A 22,598-nucleotide genomic window follows, 5' to 3' on the forward strand; every position below is an offset into this window, starting at 1 on the left:
CCAGCCTGGAAACAGGGTATGTGGTTTCCTTGGAGGCGTGTCTGAAGAAGCCCAGAGGTTTCCAGCTCTGTCCTATCTCTTGGGGACTGTAAGAGCCAGAGATGATGCCTGGAGAAAAGGTGATGCAGCAGAGTGGCCTCATCCTCCCCACCCCAGCCCCGCAGGTACTCTGACTTGGATGGGAAGGGGATTTGCTAGGGGCCTTCCCTTCTGGCCAACCCTCTGCACACACAAGAGTACACAGGTCACAGCACCTCTCTGTTTTATTGAAGACCAATCCCTCCCCCAGCCAGTGCACAGCCCAGCATGCCCAGCTCTTCTGCATCCACTGGGACAAAGTCCTGCTCCGGAGGATGGGGGCACCTCCTTGGCCCTGGGAGGAGAGACCCAGGGCTGCCCCTTGGTGCCTGGGGCTCCCAGTCCTGCTGTCATCCCTTCTCCTGCTCCACCTCCCACCCAGCCTTGTCTCTGGGGTCATCCCCACCCATGGAGTGTATCCCACCAAGCCCTGCATGTGGGGGGCTAAAGCCACAATAAAACTGGAGCATTAAACGTGGAAGCGGCCTGTGTGCAGGGTGTTGGGAACCATCCTGCTCTGTGGCATGGTCCTCAGGCACTGAGGAGAGGGGCCAAGCTGTGCTGCCTCCGGGCTCTGGCCTTGCCCTGAGGGTTCACAGTATCTCTCACACTTGCCCTTGGCACCTCCAGCCCCTGAACCCTGCCCTGAGCAGGAGTTAACCCATGAAGGGCATCTATTCTCTGCTCTAAGGCTTCTCCTGAGGTCTGGAAGAAGCCACCAACAGCAGGAGATGCAGGAGGGCTGGAGGAAAGGAAGGCTTTGAAGACAAAGGTGGGAGACCAAGGGGCAGCAAGGAGGGTCCCCTTTCCATGCCCAGTGAGACCCTCACACAGATGCCCTGGGGCCTCAGGCCCTGCTGCCTCTCTGCAGGGAGAGGGGAGGGCAGGCACAGGCTGCGGGCAGAGCTAAGGACATTTGTGGGGTGGGTGGCATGTTGCAAAGGAAAGGGGCTGCATGGTCCCTGCCAGGAGGCGAGACTGTGGTTTTTCCTTCCATTCACACCCTGCTTTAGACATCCACATCCATGCTGTCAGGATCAGGGATCCCTCCTCACCCTAAATTTAGACGGGAACCAACTCAGCTACCCTGCAAGCACCCTCTGCCCCTCGCCACCACTTTCCAGCTCTAAGTGGGCAAACGGAGAGCAGGGCACGATCCCACCCCCCCCAAATCCCTCCCTGCTGAGCTCCCCAGCTTAGCCTCTAATGGTAATGGTTGTTCATGTTGTTGAGGTGGGAGGCTGCCATGGCGCTGAACGGCGCAGAGGGCTGGAGCCCGTGCCCAGGGTAGAGGGACGGGCTGGAGCCGGGCCAGTAGGAGAAGCCGGCCGGTGTCACGCTGGACGTCATGAGGTTGAGTTTGGAGATGCCTGAGAAGGGCAGTGGGGCCAGGTTGCCCTGAAATTTGTAGAGGGCGTGCTCAGGGGTGGTGGGCTGGCACACCTGCGCCAGCCCGTGGAAGTCGAACTTGTAGGCGTAGCGCTTGCCGTGCACCTTGGTCATGATGTTCTTGTCATAGTAGTAGCGCAGCGCCCGGCTCAGCTTGTCGTAGTTCATGTTGGGTTTGCTCTTCCGCTCGCCCCAACGCCGCGCCACCTCGTCGGGGTCGATCAGCTTGAACTCCCCGTTGGTGCCTTCCCAGGCGATGCAGTTGAGGTTGGCCCGGTCCGAGAGCAGCTCCAGCAGGAACTGCCACAGCTGGATCTGCCCGCTGCCTGCAAGGCCAGGCCCCAGAGATGTTAAAGCTCCCGCTCAGGGCACAGGGAGTGGGGTGGGACATGCCCTGGGCTCTTCAACCCCCTGCTATGTTACAGCCTCCCAGGACCCAGCTTTCAGATGCATCTCATTGCATCTTCTCTCTAGAGACACAGACAGTAGTAACGAGGTCTTGCCTTCTTTGCAATATCCTTACCCCATCCTGCCCCCCAGCTGAGAGGAGGAGAGGACAGACCTGCACTTCTGAGCAGGGGTAGGAGTGCAGCCTATGCAGGCTGCAGTGGGTTTGGATCCAGGGTCCCCACCTGCCTCTCACCCTCATTTACTCCCCAATAAAGACAAATACTCATTTGCTTTACGCCTGGTTCTTTCCCCCCGCAGCCCCAAGGAGGTATCTTGGCAGCACTCAGATCTATCCCAGCACCAATATTCCCCACTCCCACCTCTGCTTGGAAACGGGCTGGTGTCACAGCACAGCCCTTGCCCATCTCTAGGGGCACTGTGCGCTGCATAGATGCCTCCATGGTGAGCTGAAGTCAGAGTGCAACACTGCTCTGATCTGCACCTCTGTCAGGCACAGGCAGGTATAGGGGAAGGAGAGACCAGGACAGCGTAGGGCTTCCTTGTGGCTTTGAATCAGGCACCTGTGTTCTGTATTTCCAGAGGAAAACTGTCCTCTCTGAGCCATGACCACAGCTTGCACTGAGCAGCACCTTTGGTGGGTGCCCAAAACAGCCCTGTGCCAGGCTGTGCACACATGGGAGCCCAGCACACCTGGCTGTGCCCATGGTGGGGCACACGGACAGGCTCCACAGAATCTGGCCAAAGGTGACAAGAGAGTCCCTGGACCTCAGGGTGATGAACAGTCCTGTGTCTGGGACCCAGCCACCCTGCAGAGCAGTCCTGCACTTACCTAGACACCCCCCTCCCCTGAGCAGCTCAACTCCCCTGCCCTGCTCTCAACCCCATCCCCTGCACATCCCTACTCCCAACACCGTCCCCTTCACATCCCTGCTTTTGACCCTGATCCTTGCAACACGGGCTCTTCCCATGGCAAGGACATGCCTTTGCATTTCATCCTCCTCTCTGCTTTTCTGCTGCTGTTTTGTCTAATGGTGTTTGGATCTCTACAGAGGTTTAGCACTCACATCTGCTGCAGCAGGCAGTCCCACAGCTCAGCCACACTTCCCACAAAGAACCACCCTGTTCTGCTTGTTTTGCACCTGCCTATTTCATCTAGTGACCTCAATTCCTGCTCTGGAAGGAGCAAGGAAGAGCCCTTCACCATTCATCGCCATTCCACCAAACTCCACTCAGACATCCTGATTGAGGCAGACAAGCCCACATCTTTGCAAGGTATTGTGTTTCCAAATCCCTTATCCTAGGACCAAAGTGGGGGATCTCTCCTCCCTAGGGTACCATCTGCAGCCCTTGCCTCTTCTCTACCCCTGCAGCCCCCACCTTGGGCTCCTACTATCCGCCATCCATGGGCTGCCTCACCTCAAGCAAAGGAGGGCAGGGAGCTGGGGGGGATGCAGGTGGGTGGGGTGGCAGGGCTCAATCCTGCCCGCCGCAGGGTGCTGTGCTGCAGCACCCAGCAGCTCCCTGAGGAAACCTCCAGGGATCCAAAAGGGTCCTTCTCCTCACAGTGCAGTGCGCAGAGTACGGCTGGAGCAGAGTATGCAGAGCAGAGGTAAAAGGCCCCCCACTCCAGTTTTAGCTTTGGCCCTCCCTCCCCAAGGCTCCCATTTTCCTGCTCGGAGCACATCCCAAGCCCCGTCTCCTTGCCAGCCAGGTGAGCCACACGGCCCGAAGGCCACGGCGCTGGCGCCGCGGCTGCCCGATGCTGTTGCGCTGCCCAGCAGGCTCCGGGCTGTTCCCCGGACAGCCCTCGGCCGGTTCCCGGCAGCCTGGACGGCTTTCCGCGGGGCGGATGGCTCCGGCCCCCGGAGATCCATCATCTCCCATGCCCTGACCGAGCCCCAGCCCCTCATCTGCAGCTTCCTCCCGGGTGGTATCTCACCTCATTCCCCAGCTCCCAGGAACGGGTCCCCTGAGCCCGTGTTAGCCCCCTCCAGCTTCGGGGCGGGCTGGCAGCTCCCTCCCCGTCGGATGTCCCCGGAGCGTGGGGGAAACCCGAGCTGGGACCCCACACACCCCTCCGGTGCGAGGCTGCGCGGCGGCTGTGTCCTGTGTGGGCAGTGTCCAGCTCACGGACGGAAAACGCTCCTCGACGGCTGCGGGGCGGGGGAGGATGCGCGGGCCCCGGAGGGGGGTCCCTTCTCGGGCGGGCCGGGGGGAGCAGGGCCGGTGCCGAGGAAGGGGCAGCGATGCTCTTACCTTTCTGCACGCCGGGGCTGAGAGACCCCCACGCCTGGTTCTTCCCGTCTTTGAACAAAGTTTCCCCGACTGGATCTAGGGGGGAAAAAGGGGCGCGGGAGGGGGTGGAGGGGGAAGCTGGAGCCAGGTGGAACCGCAACCCCCCGGCGCCCACCCGCGGGCAGCCTCCCCGCAGCCCCCGGCCGCTCCCCCTCGCCTGCCCCGCCGCCGCCGCCAAGCCAGGAAACGCGTCCAGGAAAAAGGAAATCCGATTTCCGACCGAGCCGGAGAAGCTCTTAAATAGGAATAGAAAATCCCGCGGGCTGGGGTAGGGAGGAGAGAGGGAGAGAGCTGCGGGGCAGCGGGAGAGGGAGACGAGGCAGGTGAGGTGGAAGGATGGGAGGCAGGAGCGGCAGGTGGAAGAAAGGGCTAGAGTGGGTGTTTGGGGAGCAGAAGGGACGGGGTAAGGAGAGACAGAGAGACGGATGGGTGGAGGAAGGCAGGAAGGAAGGAGAAATGGATGAGTGGGTGCGTGGAAGGACAGAATCGAGGATGGGTAGATGGAGGGAAGGATAATAAGAAGAGAAGGATAAAAAAAAGGAAGGATAAGAAGAGAGGACAAGAAGAAAGAGGGAAGGATAAGACGTAGGTGGAAGGGATAAGAAGAAGGAAAGAAGGGTAAGAAGAAGGAAAGAAGAATAAGAAGAAAGAGGGAAGGATAAGAAGAAGGAGCGAAGGAAGGGCAAGAGGTGGGTGGATAGAAGGAAGGTACTGGGTAAGATGGTGGTGGAAGAATGGGCTAATGGAAGGGATGGAGGGTAGATGGGATGGCCCGTAGAGGAAGAGGAAAAAGTGGAATGGAGAGACAAGTAGGTGGGGTGAGAGGACGGATGGAAGCACAGGGGAAGGATGGGATGGAAGGACAGAAGGGTGGATGGAGAGATGGAAGGACAGAGGAACAGTGGGGAGATGAAGGAAGAGATGACGGGTGTACGGACATGGAAGGGTGCAAAGACAGCTGGAAGGAAGGAGGAAGGGGTGGTTGGAGGGCTGGAAGGCAGGAAGGGAGAACAGACGGAGGGAGAGGGGAAGGCAGGGTGGGCGCTGGAGGGAGACGGGGCAGAGGAGGGCCCCGGGCAGCGGCGGGGCAGGGGGCGGGGGCCGGGGGCTGTGCGGGGCACGGCGCTGCGGCGGGGCAGCAGCCCGGGGTCCGCCCGTACCTGGCAGGTACATGTTGAGCAGCAGTGGCACCGCTCCGGCGCCGTGTCTCATGGCAGCTGTGGGGGCGGCCCGCGGGCTGCATGTTTTAATATTCCTGCCCCTATTATTATTATTATTATTCCACTTTATCAGGGAGCAGCTGATGGCGAATAAATGGCAGCGGGACGGGCAGGGGACGGGCAGGGGCCGGGGGAGGCGGGGGGGGGGGGGAGTTTCCAGGCAACTCGCAGGGGCTCGGGGCCCCGGCTCCAGCAATTTCCTCCGCTGTAATTAAAGCGGGCGCTGCCCCCCTCCCTCGCCCCCCCCGGCCCCCCCCCCCGCTATCGGGCCCACATCAGACTTTAATCACGGCCGCGGGTTTCTATGGAGAGCGGCTCGGGCCGCTTCCTGCCTCTTCCGCCTCCTTAACTCTTCGCAAACACAGCTCTGCCATCCCAGCGCGGAGCGGGGCTCGGACCCTGCCTGGAGACGGCCCAGGCCCGGCTACCACCACCCCCATCCTTCTCCCCGACCCACACTCCCATGCCACCAGCATCGCCCGGACCCTCTGCATCTCACTACGTGGCATCGGCATCCTCCCATCGCCATCCATGTCCCCCCCACCCCCAGTCACCCACCCTGCCTGCCCCTTCCCCAGCACAGTCCTGGGGTCTCCTTGCGGCTCCCGGAGCTCTGGGATGTGTCAGTTGTGTCCTCACCACATCCTTCCAGCTCTAGGACCCCAATGCTGAGGTCCTTTTGCGGTGCTCAGAGCTCCAGGGCATGTCCAGTACTTGATGGCACAAGGATGTGCCACAGCTCTGCCACCTCTCTGGCACAGTCTAGACAGTCCCTTCCTCAGGGACTGTTAAACCTGTGACCATCCTGGGATCTCCAGCCATGTCCTGATCCCTTGCCCATCTTTATTAGGTGCTGTTGAAGCTGTGTGACACCCAACACCCAACCAGACCTCCCCGGCCCCATCTCCACCAGCTTATCCTGGGCAGCCCTGGGTGTTTTGAAGCTGGGAAAACAATACAGAAAAAAAGCCCCAATCCAACTTACTTGTAAAAAGGAAGGGTTTTGGGGTGATCTTGGTTCTGAAAAGGCATATTGAGACCCCATTCACTGCAGCTTGAGCTGCTGCACGTAGCTGTGGGGTGACATGTACATGGAGCTCTTGGCCAAGAGCTGACCCTCTGCTGTCACTCTACTGCTTGAGGCAGCCAGGCAGCACACCAGCAGCAGGCACCAGCTCTGCTCCATGAGTCCAGTGCCACCCATCAACCCGGGGCTTCTTCTGCTGTGTTTGACTGATGTCTAGTAAAAGGATGAGCTCCCACACCGGACTTGAAAGTGGTCATGGCAAGATGAGAATCCGATGGGAATCCGATGGGAATCAGCATACGGTTGTGCCAGGCTCAGGGGTACTATTTATTCTGCAGCTGAGATGTGCCCTGCCTAAGAAGCAGCTGCAGCCCGCAGGTAGCACCACTCAGCAGGGATGCCTCGGGGTACCACAGCCCAACAGGGATGGTGACTCCTCGGGGATGAGGGTGTCCAAAGGGTTTAGGAAACAGGAGATCTCATGGGTGCTGAGCTGGGCTCCGGGTGTTCCACCCCTGCTGCCCATCTCCACTGGGGACAGAGAGCAGACACTGGTGGGGAGAGACATGAGCAGAGCCCATGGTACACGCTCCCCCCCACACCCCCATTCGGAAACCAACCCCCAGCCCAGCCCAACCCCCATCCCTCTCCCCAGTCCCCCGACCCACCCCCCTTCCCCGCCCCCGACCGTGCAGCTCCCCTGGCAGCGGCTCCGCAGCCTCCCAGACTTGCTTTCGCTGCCTGAGTCACTGCAACAAACCGCAGGCAACGGAAAACAAGCCCCGGAGACAGCAGGGTGAGGTGAGGAGGGGGCCAGACCCACCGAAACACCCTCCTCTGGCAGCCCCGGTGACCAGGATCCCGCCCCAGCAAACCTACACAGCCGAGGGCTGGGGCGTGGGGGGGCTGGGCTGAGGGCTTGTCAGCCAGTGAGTGTAGGGGGCTTCCAGTGGGGTGTGAGGGGACCGGGGGCTTTGTGTGACCTGGGGGCTGAGGTTTACAGGGGCAGGGAGTGTGGGGTCTCAGGGGCTAGGGAGTATTGTGCCCATGGGGAACGTTGGGGACCTGAGAGATGTGCCCCCGAATGTATAGGGAAGCTGGGTCAGACCCACGGGACAGGGGGGTGGGGGGAAGGGCTGCAGGATGCATGAGGAATCCGGGAAACAGAGGCTCAGGTCCGAGAGGGAGCCAGGGGATGGGGCTTTGGGTCCATGGAGAATCTGAGAGGTGAGGGTTCAGGTCTGTGGGGCTGCAGGGCCATGAGCAGACACGTGGAGCACCCAGCTGGCAGAACAAGCAGGTCACCCTGACTGCAGGCAAACAGTTTGCCCTCCCCCTCCCCAACCCAGCGTTCCCATCCCCCCTCCCCCGCCCCTTCCCCGGACAGAGCAGTAAAGACCCCGCATTGTACCGTGAGCCCCACAGCTCCCCCCCGCCCCCATCGCAGCCCTGTGCGCAGGTGCCCGGGACAACTTCACCTGTGTGCTGGCGACACGGGGAGCAGAGGCGAGCTGACGTGGCCTTGGGGCGGCTGCAGCCCGGCCGGGTGTGCAGGAATGTGTTTGTGCAGGGGGAGAGGCCTGCGCCCGTGGGGCCGTGGCGGGGTGGGGCCAGCGGGGACACGGAGGGGACGGGGGAGGGGGCTGGGGGGGCACCCCGCAGCCCTGCGGCATCGGGGTGAATAAGGGGCTGGGGCCTTTGCACGGCACACGCTGGGGTGCAGGGAGCAGGGAGCAGGGCTGTCAGGGGCATGGTTGTGTGCACATTGTGTGCAAGCTCGGGTGTGCAAGGTGCACAGGCTGACACGCATGCCCACACTCACAAAAATCCCAGGGCTGAGATCTGTGTGCAGCCCTGGGCGCAGGGAGTGCACACACTCACCTCCAGCCCGGTCCTTCCCAGTCTCTCAGCACCCTTCTGGGGCACCCACGGACCCAAAGCCAGGGGGGATTGTAACACGGGGCACCTGGGATGCACAGGCATCCAAGCCACCCAGCAGTGTTCCACCATCCAACGGCTTTAGAGGGGATGTCCTGGATGCAGGGAGCATCTCGGGAGTGGGGGTCTGCGCCCCAGGAGGCTCAGGGTGCTGGGGAAGGATGGAAGAGGAGGAGGAGGCTGGGAAAGGGTGTTGGAGGAGGAGGCTGGGTGGGGTTGCCGGTGTGCTGAGCCAGAGCTGGAGCCGGATGCTGGCACGGATGTGCTGGCGTGGCCAGGCTGGGGGTGGAGGGACCTGGACCCTAATGGTGCTGAGTGAGCTGAGCCCCGTGTCAGTGAGACACTGCCTCAAGGACCTCCTTGCCCCTCTACCCCCCCACAACCCCTATATGCCCGCTCTGTAAGCCAGTGTCCCCAGCTGTTACCCCATTTGTGGCAGTCTGTCCCCCCTCAAATGACCCTGATACCACTCCTTCTCCCCAGGTCCTCAGCAGGCAGGGACTCCCCTCTCTCTTCCAAACCACAGTGCAGAGAGAGGAGACCTTGTGTTCACAGGCTTTGTAGCAATCTTCCCTGGCCCTGAGCCTGTGAGGAGGACCCAGGACACAGCTCCTCTGGATGCCCACGCCAGCCCCTTCTTTGCCCACTAAGGCCAGTAAGTTCCCAGTAGGTTCCCACATCCCCAGGTGGAGCATCACAGCAGTAGGAACTACTCTGCATTCCCCCTACTCACGGACCAGAGGTGGGTTGCAGAGAGCTCAGCCCAGAGTGGAAGTGGCCACAGGTCCAAAGCCACCTGGGGAAGGGGAAGCCCCTTCCTGCTGCTTAGAGCTGAGGAGCAGCAGGGCTGGGGCAGGAACCTGCCTCACACAGGAGTTCCCAGGGTCTGGAGCCCCTGCAGGAGCATAGCAGAGGCAGGAGCACCTTTGAGGTGGGTGTTTTTTTGACAAATGCCTTTATTTGCTACCAGATAGAGGTCTATTGCACAGCAGCCTGGGGGCTGTGGGGCATGTGGCTCTGCCCCTGCTCAGTGCTGGACACGGCGGATGGATTGGATCTGGTTGGTGTGGGCCTGGCTGCTGTATTCATTGTACTTCTTGAACTCGCCGTTCTGTCTGTCCCGCTCCAGCACATACTGGTAGCCCCTGTATCCCGGGTACTGGTATGCCACCCACCTGCAGGCAGACCCCTGGCTCAGAGCCCTGAGACAAATCCCCCCCTCCCGTCCCGTCCCATCCCATCCCATCCCATCCCATCCCATCCCATCCCATCCCATCCCATCCCTCTCCTTCCCCTGGGAGGAAAGGGACAGAAAGCAGGCAAGCACCCTTCCTTTCTGGGGTCCCCCTTCCCCATCCCTGAGGAGGGAGGTGCTCACCAAACCCCTGCTCTTGCCCCCAACCACCTCTCTCCCTTCTGGTGGGACTCACGCTCCTGCGTTCACTTTGATGGATGCCACCTCCTTGTTGCCCCAGCCCATGGCCTGCAGTGAGGGGTAGTCGTCACTCAGCTCAAACTTGTGCCCCTGGAAGTTCTCCGCCTCATAGAGGATGACTTTGCTGTCGTTGTGGTTCTGCACAGAGAGTGAGCTGGGGATCAGTGGGGATGGGTCTGCCACCAAGGCACTGTAGGAGACCTGGGACCATGGGGCTGCCTTTCAGCCTGGCACTTCCATACCGGGACCCCCCAGGGAATGCTGCTCTCATATCCCTGTGGTCCTGATGCCAGTGACGGTGACAGTGGCCACATCTGCACCCACACGGGCTCCTGCCCTCAGCATCCTCATGCTCCTCGAGGCTTCAGGAGGGTTGGAGGGCACGGCAGGCTGTTGAGAGCGGCCTGCCTGGCTCTGTGGGGCTTTGCTGGGTGCTGGGCAGCGAGGAGTTAATTTCTGGGACACCAAGCGATGCGACACTGTCCCCCGTGCCCAGCCCCCACACGCATCTATCTGCGCTGAGGAGCAGTCCTGCCAGTAAGGAGTGATCTTATCGCATCCCCTTTATTAAAGCCCAAGCATATCTGCCTGGTGATTATTAAAAGTTGGGGGGGGACCCCCCGCTCTCGGAGGCGCAGACGTGCCGCTATTGCGAGCACCAGTGTCTCTGCAGATGGAGCGATAGAGCCGCATCTGCCTGGGCACGGCTCGGCTGCCCCGGCGGGACGGGAGGGGGTCGGAACGGAGCAGCGCCGCAGCGTCCCCACGGGTCGGCCGGCTCCTCTCTGCTTACCCCATCCCCGGGGAGCCGGGCGAGGGGACAAGGCCCGGGGAGCCCAGTCTGTGAGGTGGGCTCTTCAATGCACAAAGCAGAAGGAGCTGGGACGGTGTTTCTGGCTAAATTTTAGCACTAAGGAGCATGGTGGGATCCTCGCAGGGAGGCGGGAGTCAGTGGGTACAGCCACTCCCCCTCCCCGGGCACCTCCTTGTGCACCTCAGCCATCCTCCCGTCTGTCCCTCATCTCCCTCGGTGCTGGGCTGCCGGAGGAAGGCTCTGCCAGCCCCGAGCGACCCAGGTGATGTGCCCGTAACTTACCGCGCACTTGACGGGCCGGAAGGAGAGGAGGTGCTCGGTCCGGTAGCCACTGTTCCCGCTCCAGGCCTCCCACCGTGGATAGTCTCCCTTCTCCAGGATGAACTGCTGCCCCTGGTACTCAGGGTATTCGAAGCCCACCCAGCTGGAGGCGAGAGGAGGAGAGCCCTCAGGGGCGGGCGGCACAGCCCCCGGGCTCAGCCCAGGGCTGCCTTCTGCATCCTGCGCAGGGGACATCTTTAGCAGAATGTGGGTCTGTTGCCGAGGCTGAGGCCCTTGCTAGCAGCAAATGTGCCTTTTGAGAGTGGGATCCCTCTCCCCAGGGCCATAGCGTTGCCTCTGACCCGTGCTTTGCGGATGGGGAAACCGAGGCACCAGGCAAGGAACACAGGGAGGGAGGTCGCGCGATGAGCCGCGGAAGGCCCTGAGTGTCCTGGCTCCCCAGCACCCCCTGACAGTCCCCTGGGAGTGGGGTGCAGCGGGGGCCACGGGGCTGGCGGGGCACTTACGGGCCAGACTCCACCTTGATGGAGCGGATCTTGCGGAAGCCGCGCTCCATGATGCTGGGACACTCCATGAGGAACTCGCAGCGCTTGCCCTGGAAGCTCTCCTCCTCCCACACTGTGATCTTGTACTGCCCCAGGGTGTCCATGGCTTCGCTGCTGCTCATGCGGGTCAGTCAGCTGCTGGCAGAGCCCCACGCGTCACCTTGGGTGGGTGGCCACCCCTCAGCCCCCAGCCACCCCGCTGCTTGCCACAGGGCCTGGGGTGCTGGCAGTGCTGCCCTTACACACCCTGTGCCACCGGCCCCTTGCCCTCCCAGGCTGGCACAGGGGATGCTTCCCATTCCCCGTCTCTTGGTGCTGGGGGATCTCCAAGTCCCAGGGGACACTGGCGATGTCCCATCTCTCCCTGTGATGTACCAGGAGCTGCCTCAGTGTCCCTGCCCCTGGGCTCCCTGCGATGACTCCAGGGGTGGACTGGGGGAGATGGCACCGTACCCGGAGCAGGGGGCTGGCAGTGACCCCGACTCAGACACAGGCGCGGGTGCAGCCCTGGGGCAGAGCAGCCCAGCTCTTGCAAAGATGGGTGCCAATGTCCCTCTTGCCCCGCACAGGGTACCCCGCTGTGCCACGCAGCACCCTGCAGCCTGCCCTTCCCCAGAGTGTGCCTTGGGCGAGGGGAGGGGGCTCGGTGTGGGGGGCAAAGGGAGCCTGGCAGAGCCTGTGAAGTGGGGGATCTTGGGGGGGGGGGGGTCACAGCCTGGTACTTACTTGGTCGGCAGGGCACAGAGGCGAAGGTGGCGGTGCCGGCACCGGCTTTTGCCATCGCCCTTTATAGGCGGACGCCGAAGTGCCGATGGTGCAGGCGGGCAGGGCGCTGTGTCAGCAGGCAGGGGCTGGGGGGGCACGGGGCGCTGCCCACAGCCTGCCCTGTCCATTCCAGTTAGGCAGAGTGGCGAGAGCGGCCCCCCCGCGCCCCACCGGCCCGACAATGAAAGTGCTGGGCTGTGTTTGCGCAGGGGCTCAGGGCACAATGGGCAAAAGGGCCTGACTCACCACTTTCCTTTCTGCCCCCGGACAACATCCCCGCTTGGCCCGGGGATTAGAGAGCCAGCCTTTCCCAGGGCACCTGCGGTCTCTGCCAAGGTTGGGGCTGGTGGGAAGGAGGTGCCAGGGTGAAGCAGGGATTTGCCATCAGGACCTGAGGGGCACTCACTGGGGTGTGGGACTCGCCTGGGGCTGTGGCTGCCACTCTGCCTGCAGCTCTGTCCCCATGGGACCCTCCTCCCCCCATCAGGCTCAGACTGGCGTGTCCTGAGCTGGCAGGGCAGGGACTCAGTCTGCATGAGCAGAGCTCTGCATGGAGTGGGAGAAGGTTAGGGTGAGTGAGAGGGCTGGAGGAGGTTGGCACAGCCACACCTTGGTCCGTTCATGCTCTGGGAGATGTGCAGCACCCTGCAGAGATTCCTGTGTTGGGTCTGAACTGGGTACCGATGGACCTCAGTTACACAGTCCTCACTTTCAATGCCCCAGGCATGTCCCCTGGGCTAGCAAAGGGCTTCCCACACAGCTCCCACCCAGGCAGGAGACACCCTGCACAGCAGCAGGGGACTAGCTTTGGGGCAGAGGTGTGTCCTTAACCTGGGCAACAGGACCAGCTCTGCTTGAGATCACATTGTGCCATTCAGGCATCCCCAGTATTTCCCTCCAGAACCTGGGCTAGATGAAGCCAACACAGGCTGGAAAGGAAGAAGAGTGCCCTGCTGAGCCTGAAATCCCGAGTCTCTTGGCAGCAGTGTTTCTTGCAGCATCCCTGCATAGCCTGTGGTGAGGGCACTCCCCACCTTCAGCTGCACAGGAGCCACACTGGCCTCCAGGCAAGGACCGGCCCTGAGCACCTCAAACCCTCCCAGGGAAACCCCAGCCCTCCTGAGTCTCCTGAGCAGAGAGTCAGCATCCCAAGAGAGCCTGGCAGCGATGCAGGGTGCTGCGTGGGCAGCTGGGGGCGGTGGTGAGATGCCTGGCATCTCTGCCCCGTTCTCAGTTAAGAACTGTGAACTCGGGGTAACAGGAGGGGCGGGCTGGGGGCAGGACTCCTGGGTCCTCTTCGTGTCCCCCATCTCACTGCTTGAAGGCTCGGGGCCGGCGGTGCCGATGCCTGCGGGTCCCAGCAGAGGGTGCAGCCCGGCAGCGATTGGAGCTGGCTGCAGAGAAGGGATCTTGGTGGCCCTTGAACAGGGACAGGCGCTGAGGAGGTGACCCTCAGCTTGCGATGCCCTGGGTGCTCGTAGCGGGAGGGGGGGACGACATCCCCTGCGTGCTGCCTGGGAGAACAGAGGATGGAGATGCTCTCCCGGGGAGGGAAGGGGATGCACGAGGGGCAAGCAGACCCCTGGGATGCAGCCCGGTAGCCTGGAGACATCCCTCAAAATGTTGGGGGAGAGGTTTGGGAAGCCCTTAGGGAAGGCAGCACCTTGGGGAAGGAGGGGCAAGAGGCAGAGGTAGCATGCTGCAGGGTCCCCTCATGCCCGGGCTGTGTGAGCAGAGGTGAGGGGCACTGCTTAGGATGGATTAGGTGCTATGGGGTGCAAGGGCAGCCTGGGGCTATGGGGCACATGGCACTGTGGACTGTATTACAGAGCCCCAGGGCAAGGGGCACTGCAGGATGAGTGTGCACGGTGTGTGGGGCACTGCACAGTGTGTGACAGGATCTATAGGGCACTGGTGGTGTGCCATGAGGAACACCCAGTCACTCCTATACAACTTTTTGGATAAAAGCAATGGGGAGGTGAGAGGGATGAAACCCACCCCCAGGGGAGGAACCCACCAGTAGATGTAGGCTTTGTCCCTTCCTCGCTTCCCACCCTGTCCTAGGCACAGAGGGATGTGCCTCACCCCTGCTTGGCACTTTTGGGGCAGCCACAAGGGAGCCACAGCCTTGTTCAGGGACGGTGGATCAAGGGGTCACCCATGAAGAGCTGTGCCAAGGGCCCTTCCCCAGCGCACCCCAGGGTGCTGCCACAGCCCAGACTCCCCAGGACATTTCCCAGTACCTCTGGGCAGTCTGTGTCACCAGGCAGAGTCCCCGTGGCTGCGTGCCCTGCCAGCCCCAGCCACCTGCCCGGCTGAGGACAGGAGCAGGGGGAGGCTGGTGTGGGGGCCGGCAGCGACTCTGCTCAAGGGCAGCTGCTAATGCTGGCTCTGGGAGCTGCTTAGTGCTCGCCTGGGGCCTCTTGCATAGGCTAATTTAATAAGGGCCCCACGTTGCTCCTGGTTCAGCCTGTTCCCTGCACCAGCAAAACAGATTGGGTTTCCGTGCCAGCGGGCACAGCGCAGGCGGCCGGCGGCCCTGGTGCACGACAGGAGGACGGGGTCTCCTGGGTGCTCCCTGCCAAATGCACACCGGGCTGGCTGTGATGTGAGCCCCACCTGGTCCCAGGATGGTGCACGGCTCCTGCTGCTGAGCAGGCTCAAAGGCAGCCCTGAGGGAGGGGAGGTAGGTGCTGCCCGGGTATTCTGATGCTGATGCCACCTCTGAGACACATCTGGGGCACGTGGCAGCAGGCTGTCTTTCCCACTGAGTATCTGGCCTAGCTGACCAGGCCAGCACAGCTGTGTGGGGTCCTGCATCTGGCCAATGCTGTGGGCTGAGCACTGGCCATGCCCCGAGCTCTGCTAGCCCCTCTCTCCTTGCCCCCAACCCCAATGGGGGGTGCACCTTCACCCCAAGGGGCTGAGCTGAGCAGGAGCAGATGGAGCTGGTGCCTGGCCCTGTTTGTCTTTCTCCCAGTTGCCTGGTGCTCTGTTTGTTCTGGGGATGGCTTCCTGTTGCCAGGGCCAAAACAGGTGGCTTTTATTTGCAAGGTCTGGCTGATTAAATCAGGGGCAGCATGTTGTTTCCCCCCACTCAGCCCCACCACTCCTTTCTCCCCCAGCCTCATTTCCCTGTGAAATCATCCTCCTTCACAAGGATGCAAACACCCCTCCTTCCCTCCCCAAGCGTCTCCCCTTCAGGGCTGCTCTGAACACGGCCACATTGGGATTGGTAAACCCCAGCCAAAACCCCCGTTTCCACCTGCTGGGTGCCCAAATCCCAGTGCTGAGGGACTTGCTGGTATCCCCAGCACCACTTTTCCCCTCCTGGATCCTTGCTGGCCACAGAGGACGGCGTGGTGCAGGCACACAGGCTGGTGCAGGAGGCTCCTTGCCTTGCCCAGGGAGCCCCTGCACACAGCAGCCACCCCCACACACGTGTCCCCGCGCACTCGGCTGGGCCCTCCCTGCAGCCGGAAGCCCCAGGCGTTGCAAACAGCCTGGCAGATGTTGCTGGGATTAGCTCCCACACAGGCACACACACACTCGCCGCCTGACAGCCCTTCCCTGCTCTCCTGGGCTCCTCTGGCACAGAGCTCGCCGGCTACCTGCCTCAGCTCCTGCTGCACCCAGGGCAAGATGAGTCCCGAGGGTGAGCAAGTGGTGCAAGGGGAACCCCGATGGAGACTGAGATGCTGAGTGGTCTCTGGGTACCGTGGCTGGAGAAGGGCATGGACACAGTGGAGGGCACAGCCACTTGCAGTGTGAGGGGTAGCCGTGTGTTCCCCTCCTTGCCTGCTGAGGTGGTCTGACACACAGCACCCCTCACTGCAGCCTCCGCTCTCCCCAGGCTCCCGTGGCCCTCAGCCAGCCCTCAGTGCCCTCGCTGGGCCTGGCTCCCCAGATCCGCCACCGGCTGTGCCCACCAGCACTCCGGCACCCAAGGGCACCGCTGCTCACCCCCTTCCAGCGGGGCCGTGGGTGCCCCCTCTGCAAACATGCACCCACAGAGACCCACCGAGACAAGGGCGCTCCCAGGGACACGTGCTCACTGCCACCCATCCTGGCCCAGGCTGGGGGCTGCCCCTGGTACGAGGATGAGCTGGGTGCCCCTGCTCTGCCAGCCTCGCTCAGCCCCCAGGAGCTGCCGGGGGAGTGGTGGCCTGACCCGCCTGCTCCCCGCTGTTCCCATGGGGACTAATCCCACCTGAAGGTCAGGGAGGCTCCGCCAGCTGCTCACCTCCTGCCTGTGGATTACAGCCTGGCTGTGAGCAGGTGGCAACTGCCACGGCCCCAGCCTGGCCCAGCCCCGAGAGAGAGTCGTGGAATCATAGAATCATTTTGGTTGGAAAAGACCCTTAAGATCATCAAGTCCAACCACTTACCCAGCCCATCACTAACCCGTGTCCCTCAGCACCTCATCTGTGTGTCTGTTAAATATCTCCAGGGATGGTGACTCCACCACCTCCCTGGGCAGCCTGTGCCAGTGTCTAACAACCCTCTCAGTGAAAACGTTCCTTCTAATCTCCAATCTAAACTTCCTCTGGCACTACTGGAGCCCTTGTCCTCTTGTCCTGTCACTCATTACTGGGGAGAGGAAACCAACCCCTACCTCACTATAATCCCCTTTGAGGGGCTGTAGCTGTAGAGAGTGATCGTGTTTCCTCTCAGCCTCCTCTTCTCCAGGCTAAACACCCCCAGCTCCCTCAGCTGCTCCTCATAAGACTTGTGCTCCAGACCCTTCACCATCTTTGTTACCCATCTCTGGACATGCTCCAGCACCTCAGTGTCCCTCTTGTAGTGAGATGCCCAAAACTGAACACAGTATGCAAGGTGTGGCCTCACCAGCACAGGGTACAGGGGAACAGTCACTTCCCTGATCCTGCTGGACACACTATTTCGACTGATAGCAGGACAAAACCCAGCCAGGCTGGTCCAAAAAGTACCTCAGAGTGGTAGGTCTATTTGCAGCCTCAGGTATACCCCCCACATCTGTCACACCCTCCCCAAATGGGGATGCCAGACACCGGGACAGAGGAGCTGACAACTAGTCCTCAGGTCCTGATCCTGACCTGAAATGGAGCCCACGGGAGCCAGTCACTGCAACCTCCTGCCTGTTACCTCGGAGGACCCCAGCCTGGCTCCCCCAGGGCACCCCATAGCTGCAGTGTCCTGGAGAATCCCCACACAGTGCCCAGTACAGGCGAGTGGTGATGGGGACAGAGGCAGCACGTCCAACCCTACCCAGCCCATCTTGGATGCAGTTGCAGGTGCATCTCCTTCAGTGCATCAAATCACATTTGGAGGGGCATCACAGGGTAGGGACAGCTTCCCGGGTCCCAGCTTTATCTCTGCAGCACTCGAGGTGTTGCCACGGGAGTGCAGAGTGTAAGGACAGGGCTGGGGGGGAGGGGATGGTCCTTGGCCCTCCCTTCCCCAGCTCCCTCAGCCCCACAGCCGGGGATGCCAGCGTCTGGCCAAGGTCCCGCTTCATCCCGGCGCTCTTGTGGGCAACACCTGCAGTGCCATGCGTCCCGAGGCAGGGCGAGGCTGGTCCGGGAGGAGCCGAGGAGCCTGGCAGCGGCTGCTCCCCTCCTCCCGCAGCTCCCAGGCGGCAGCGGGCGGGGGCTGAGCCCGGCGCTGCGGCAAGAACAGAACATCCCGCCTCCGGGCCCGGGGCAGGGGCGCTGGCAGCCTGCTCAGCATCCCTCCCCCTCCCGCGGGAGGCTGCCGCCGATGCACTGGCAGATGTAGGACTAGCGCAAGCCCTGGGGTTCTCCCCCACAGTCCTTCTGCAGGGGCCCCCGTTATCACCTCCTGGGGGCTCGAAACCATTTCCTGGGGCAATGGGAAAACCTGTCCTCTCCCTCCAGTGACCTGTGGGTGCAGGGGTGAGGGTGCCAGGCTGTACCCACCCTGTGCCCCGTGCTCTCCCTGGCCGGGAATGGGCTGGGGGTGAGCAGAGCTGCCTGTTGCTTCACTGTGGCAGGATGCAGCTCCATGCCTGAGACCTACCTCTCCTCTCCTCCCTGCCTGCCCAAGAGCAGTAACCTTGTCCCAGAGCCAGCTGGGCTGAGAGCTGCCTCTCCCCGTGGGCTCGAGTTAGAGGGGGAATGTGTGGGATGGACCTGTTGCCTGCAGGCGATATTTGAAGCTACAGCCTGCCAAGGGGAGCACAGGACTCCAGCACAGAGCCAGGACAGTCCCTTTTGTTCCTTGCCCTTGTCAGGAGCAGGGTGAGGGGCTGGGGACAACCAGGGTATGCTCAGCAACACCCTGACACCCGAAGTTAGTCCAGCCTCAGGGACACAGTGGGAGGTGAGTGGTTGGACTTGAGGATCTCAAAGGTCTTTTCCAACCAAAGTGATTCTATGACACAAGCAGCACCAGTCTCCCTGTGCAAGCTGTCTGGGTGCTTGTGGTGGTGCTGGAACAGGGGCAAGGAGCCCCTGCTCAGTCCAGGCATCTCGGCCAGGCACAGCAGAGCTGCAGTGAACAGACTGGGTGAGGGGCAGCTGGGCACTTGGGGTGTGCCCCCAGCTCCCTGTGCAGTGGCAGCTCCCTGGGCTGATCCCCCCCGGGTGAGGAGGGCAACCAACTGCTCTCTGCCACATCCTGCAGCAATGGGATGTGCACCCCGGGGTGGGACTCCCCATCCAGGCTGGCACAGGACAGGCCACGGCAGGCAGCACGCCGCAGGCACGCCTCTGCTCACACTTACACTGGCATGGAACAGGGCACACAGTGAGTGTGGCCAGGGCATGGGTGAGCAGATACTCATGGAATCAGGGAGTCATTTTGGTTGAAAAAGACCCTTGAGATCAAGTCCAACCACTCACCTCACAGTGCCCAGCCCAGCACTAGCCCATGTCCCTCAGCACCTCATCTGTGTGTCTTTTGAATATCTCCAGGGACTCCACCACCTCGGTGGGCAGCCTGTGCCAGAGTCTAACAACCCTCTCATGGAAAAAGTTCTTCCTCATGTCCAATCTAAACCTTCCCTGGTGCAGCTTGAGCCCATTTCCTTTTGTCCTATTGTTCATTACTGGAGAGAAGAGACCAACCTTTGCCTCACTACAACCCCCTTTCAGGTAGCTGTAGAGAGTGATCATGTCTCCCCTCAGCCTCCTAATCCCAGCCATGCACACAGATGCACACCTCTGTAGATACACACCCATACGTGTGTGCAACTACACCCCTGCATGTGGCTACACCTCTATGCAAATATGCAGTCCCCTCTCTCCTCTTGCCCCCTGCCCTTCCCATGCAAAGCCTCCCTGAGCAGAGATGAACCATGCAAATCCCAAAACCATGCAAATGAGGAGACACACACACACACACACACACACAGAGCACTGCAGGTAGCAGCACTACACCTTGCACCTTGTCACCTGCCAGCCTGGCACAGCCCTTGGCACCAGCACTGGCTCTGACGTGAGAGATGTAGGATCAGCTCGCCCTTGGTGCTAACCCTGCCAGAGGGCCACTCCCCAGGCAACACAGCCCGAGGGCAACAAGGCTTCCCTGGGCCACCCCCAGCTCTGAAGGGTGCCACTGGGCTGGCAGAGCTGGGACAGGGGGAGCAGGCAGGGAAGATGGTGGGGTGACTGATTTCCAGGGCTATTCCCTTCTTCTGCTGGGACACACATGCTGTCCTGCACACAGAGCTGTTGCTGGTGCCAGCACAGGGGGATCTGCCTCCCCAGCTGCTGCCCAGATACCCTGAAAAGCCCAAAATGATGCTTTTCTGGAGCATTTGAGCTGCCTGCAGGGTGCCACACGGGTCTCCCAGGGTGCTGAGGGGTGGTAGAGCACAAGGCAGCCCAGCAGTGTGTGGAGCTGCGGAGGGGGAGCGAGGCAGCATCTCTGCAGCCCTGCTGCCAGATCCCATCTCCGTTGGGCTCTGTGCCCACGGGGCTGCACGTGCGGCGGCAGGAGCGGCACGGGCAGTGGGGTCTGGCTTTGCTCAGCCTTATTAATCCTGCTCTGTCTGATCCCAGCCGGGGCAGGACAGCTGCAGGGGGTTATGTGGATGCGGGGATGTGTTGTGCTTTCTTGGCTTTTCAACTTTACCAGGCTTGGTGGCAGGAAACAGAGCCTAGAGGCATGGTCCAAAGGGGCCTGTGGCCACTGTGATGGCTGGCCAGCACACTGTGTGGGCACTTGGCTCAGGACAGACTGAGAGGGCTCAGCATCCCTGGAGTTGCCTTTTGATTTTGGTGCTTTGCAAGCCACACCACCTCTCAGAAACTTTCTGAGCAACTGTCCAGACAGTGAGCCCAGGAGGTGCCTTATCTCTTGGAGGGGCACCTCAGGGAGGGGATGGGGCTCTCCTGCTGAGCCCTGTCCTACACATGGATTGGATAGGATAAGGGAAAGCAGCAGGAATCATCCTATCCCTTGGCACACTCTTGGGCTTCTTCACCTCCAGCCTCTCCTCCCTCCACAGTGCAGGGCTTTGCTCAGGCTTTGTGGCATTTACAGAGAGGCTGTAGGAAGGGCTCAGGCCCCATCTGTAAACTCGGAGCATCCCCTAGCATGGCAGGGCCAGAGCGGAGTCCTGTGCTACAGGAGAAGTGTCTGTGCCTGCCAAGGGCAGGGCAGGAGCCTCCGTGGGGACACCAGAGACATTGCAGACATGACCAGGCAGAGAGGTGAGGCGTATTTCACACTCCCCCTATCCCCAGACAACATCGTGGAGTGGAAGAAAAGCAGGTCCATTGCTCTCTTGGACTCACTGCTTCCTCCATGGTGCCAGGAACAGCCCCAGGCTCTGCATGTCTCTGCACTGGCTGCTGGGGAGGGGAAGGGAGAGACTGTGATGGGACAGGAGTTCAGGTCAAGCAATTTGGGATTAGGCGAGCAGCGGGCAGGGCTGTCCTGGAAGAGATCCCCCATAGCCCTCCACAGCAAGGACAGGCAGAGGGATTGTCAGCAGCAAGAGCTGGTACCTTGCCCGTGGGGTGCAACGTCTGCCCTGGGCAGTCCCGTACAGAGGCAGACAGGCCCTGCAAGGGCCGAGAAACGCAGCTCCTGGGAGAGAACCTGGTCAGATGTGTGCAAGAAAGGATGACACATCCCCCCATCCTCTGCGCTGCTCCCTCCTGTCTGCTCCTGCCCTTCCTCCCTGCTGCCTGTGCTCTGTCAGCAGCCAGAGTTCCCTTGGTGCCAGCAGACCGTTGAGACCTACCTGGGCATTTGGCAGAGCCCGGTGAGCTCCACCCCAGGCCAGCACTGCTGGGGCTCCTGTGCCTGCCACGACTCTGCAGCGCTGCCAGGGCACACGGGCCAGGCTGCCCATCCCCATGTGCGTGCCTAGCGTGTTACACATGCCTACCGTGCCGTGGGCACACGAAGTGGCTCCTGCACACCACAGCCTTGCAAAGCTGAGTGTCAGACGTGCCATGTGTGCCAACACCAGGGGGGTCCCGTATGCCCCGCGGCTGTGTGTGGAAGCGCCTTGCCTGCGGGCACTGCCCGGCCGCCGCTTCCCGCGTGTGCCACGCTCAGGCCCTGTGCTGCTGCACGCCTGTGGCTGGGGGCAGGCTGCACCTCCTGCACGCCCCCCGTGCGCACACAGGCTGCGCGTTCACCCCGGCACGCTGCCGCCGAGCAGCTGGTGCATCCCATGCGGGCCGTGGGACAGGCCGCAGCGGGGTGCGGGTGGTGTGGCCGACGGGCTGGACCTGCCTAACGCGAGCCGAACGAACAAAACGTTCAGGTCAGGTCTTGCACGTGGGGCTCGACGCCAGGCAAGTGCAGAGTTGCTCCGGCACGGCTGCAGAGGTGCTCTGCTGCGGGCTGCCGCCAGCCCCTTCCCCAGCCTTCCTCCCGAGGCGGGCTGCTTCCCGGCTGGGAGCCCGTGTCCTTGCTGCACCCGCTGCTCCCAAACAGGCTCCTCCCGGGGGTAAAGTCCGGAAGGTGGATGCTTGACACCTGTTGCCTGGGAAAGCCAAATAGAGCAGGGGCGGGTTAAACTGGCCCTGCAGGGTGGGAAAACGGGGAAGGAGCAAGGAAAGAAAGTAAATGGAGGAGGGGAGGGGAGCAGAAAGGATTCAAAAGTACAGGTGAAAGAGAGGGGGAAGAGTTAAGGGGACGGCTGGGACGGTGACCCCACGAGCCCATCCCCTTTCCTCCCAGGAGTTCCGGGGTGCTGTCAGGCTCCCGGTGCTCATCCCAGGGGAGCTCACCCCCGGTGTCCTCCATGCCCAGCGCCGTGCTCCCAGCCGGGCAGGCAGGACCCTGGCCCAGGCGTGCCGGGCTGGCTCCGGCAGCTCACCTGGCTCCGGTGACACGCTGGCAGCTGGCAGGTGAGCGGCTTCGTCTTCCCCTGCCGGCTCACGAGTAGAAAATGAGGGTGACGCCGGCTGGATGGGGCTTTTATAGCCCTGATAAA

At 61.8% G+C, this 22,598-nt stretch overlaps 2 protein-coding genes across 2 annotated transcripts; both read right to left on the minus strand.

Moving 5' to 3' along the window:
• Positions 1–245: 245 nt before the first annotated feature.
• On the minus strand, positions 246–5,385 carry FEV (FEV transcription factor, ETS family member). The gene is made up of 3 exons (XM_062005166.1): positions 5,334–5,385; positions 4,135–4,464; positions 246–1,793 (listed from the first exon to the last, which is right to left on the minus strand). Exons 1-3 carry the CDS (start codon positions 5,383–5,385, stop codon positions 1,282–1,284), a joined length of 894 nt encoding a protein of 297 aa, XP_061861150.1. The 3' UTR covers positions 246–1,281.
• Positions 5,386–9,377: 3,992 nt separating this feature from the next.
• On the minus strand, positions 9,378–11,556 carry CRYBA2 (crystallin beta A2). Its single transcript, XM_062004877.1, has 4 exons — positions 11,396–11,556; positions 10,890–11,031; positions 9,789–9,931; positions 9,378–9,533 (listed from the first exon to the last, which is right to left on the minus strand). The coding sequence occupies exons 1-4, from the start codon at positions 11,554–11,556 to the stop codon at positions 9,386–9,388; spliced, it is 594 nt and encodes a 197-aa protein (XP_061860861.1). The 3' UTR covers positions 9,378–9,385.
• Positions 11,557–22,598: the final 11,042 nt, after the last annotated feature.

This window comes from Colius striatus, chromosome 11 (genome assembly GCF_028858725.1).
Source record: "Colius striatus isolate bColStr4 chromosome 11, bColStr4.1.hap1, whole genome shotgun sequence".
NCBI lineage: Eukaryota > Metazoa > Chordata > Aves > Coliiformes > Coliidae > Colius > Colius striatus.

Excerpts from the sequence above, each read along its gene's own strand:
- FEV (XM_062005166.1), bottom strand. The coding sequence starts at position 5,385 with ATGAGACACGGCGCCGGAGCGGTGCCACTGCTGCTCAACATGTACCTG. Across the intron at positions 4,465-5,333 it reads GCTCAACATGTACCTGCCAG|CTCTCTCCCTCTCTCCTCCC; the intron begins GTACGGGCGGAC and ends GCTGCCCCGCAG. Across the intron at positions 1,794-4,134 it reads CAGCCCCGGCGTGCAGAAAG|GCAGCGGGCAGATCCAGCTG; the intron begins GTAAGAGCATCG and ends CTGGCCTTGCAG.
- CRYBA2 (XM_062004877.1), bottom strand. The coding sequence starts at position 11,556 with ATGAGCAGCAGCGAAGCCATGGACACCCTGGGGCAGTACAAGATCACA. Across the intron at positions 9,932-10,889 it reads TCCGGCCCGTCAAGTGCGCG|AACCACAACGACAGCAAAGT; the intron begins GTAAGTTACGGG and ends CTCTCTGTGCAG. Across the intron at positions 9,534-9,788 it reads ATCAAAGTGAACGCAGGAGC|GTGGGTGGCATACCAGTACC; the intron begins GTGAGTCCCACC and ends GTCTGCCTGCAG.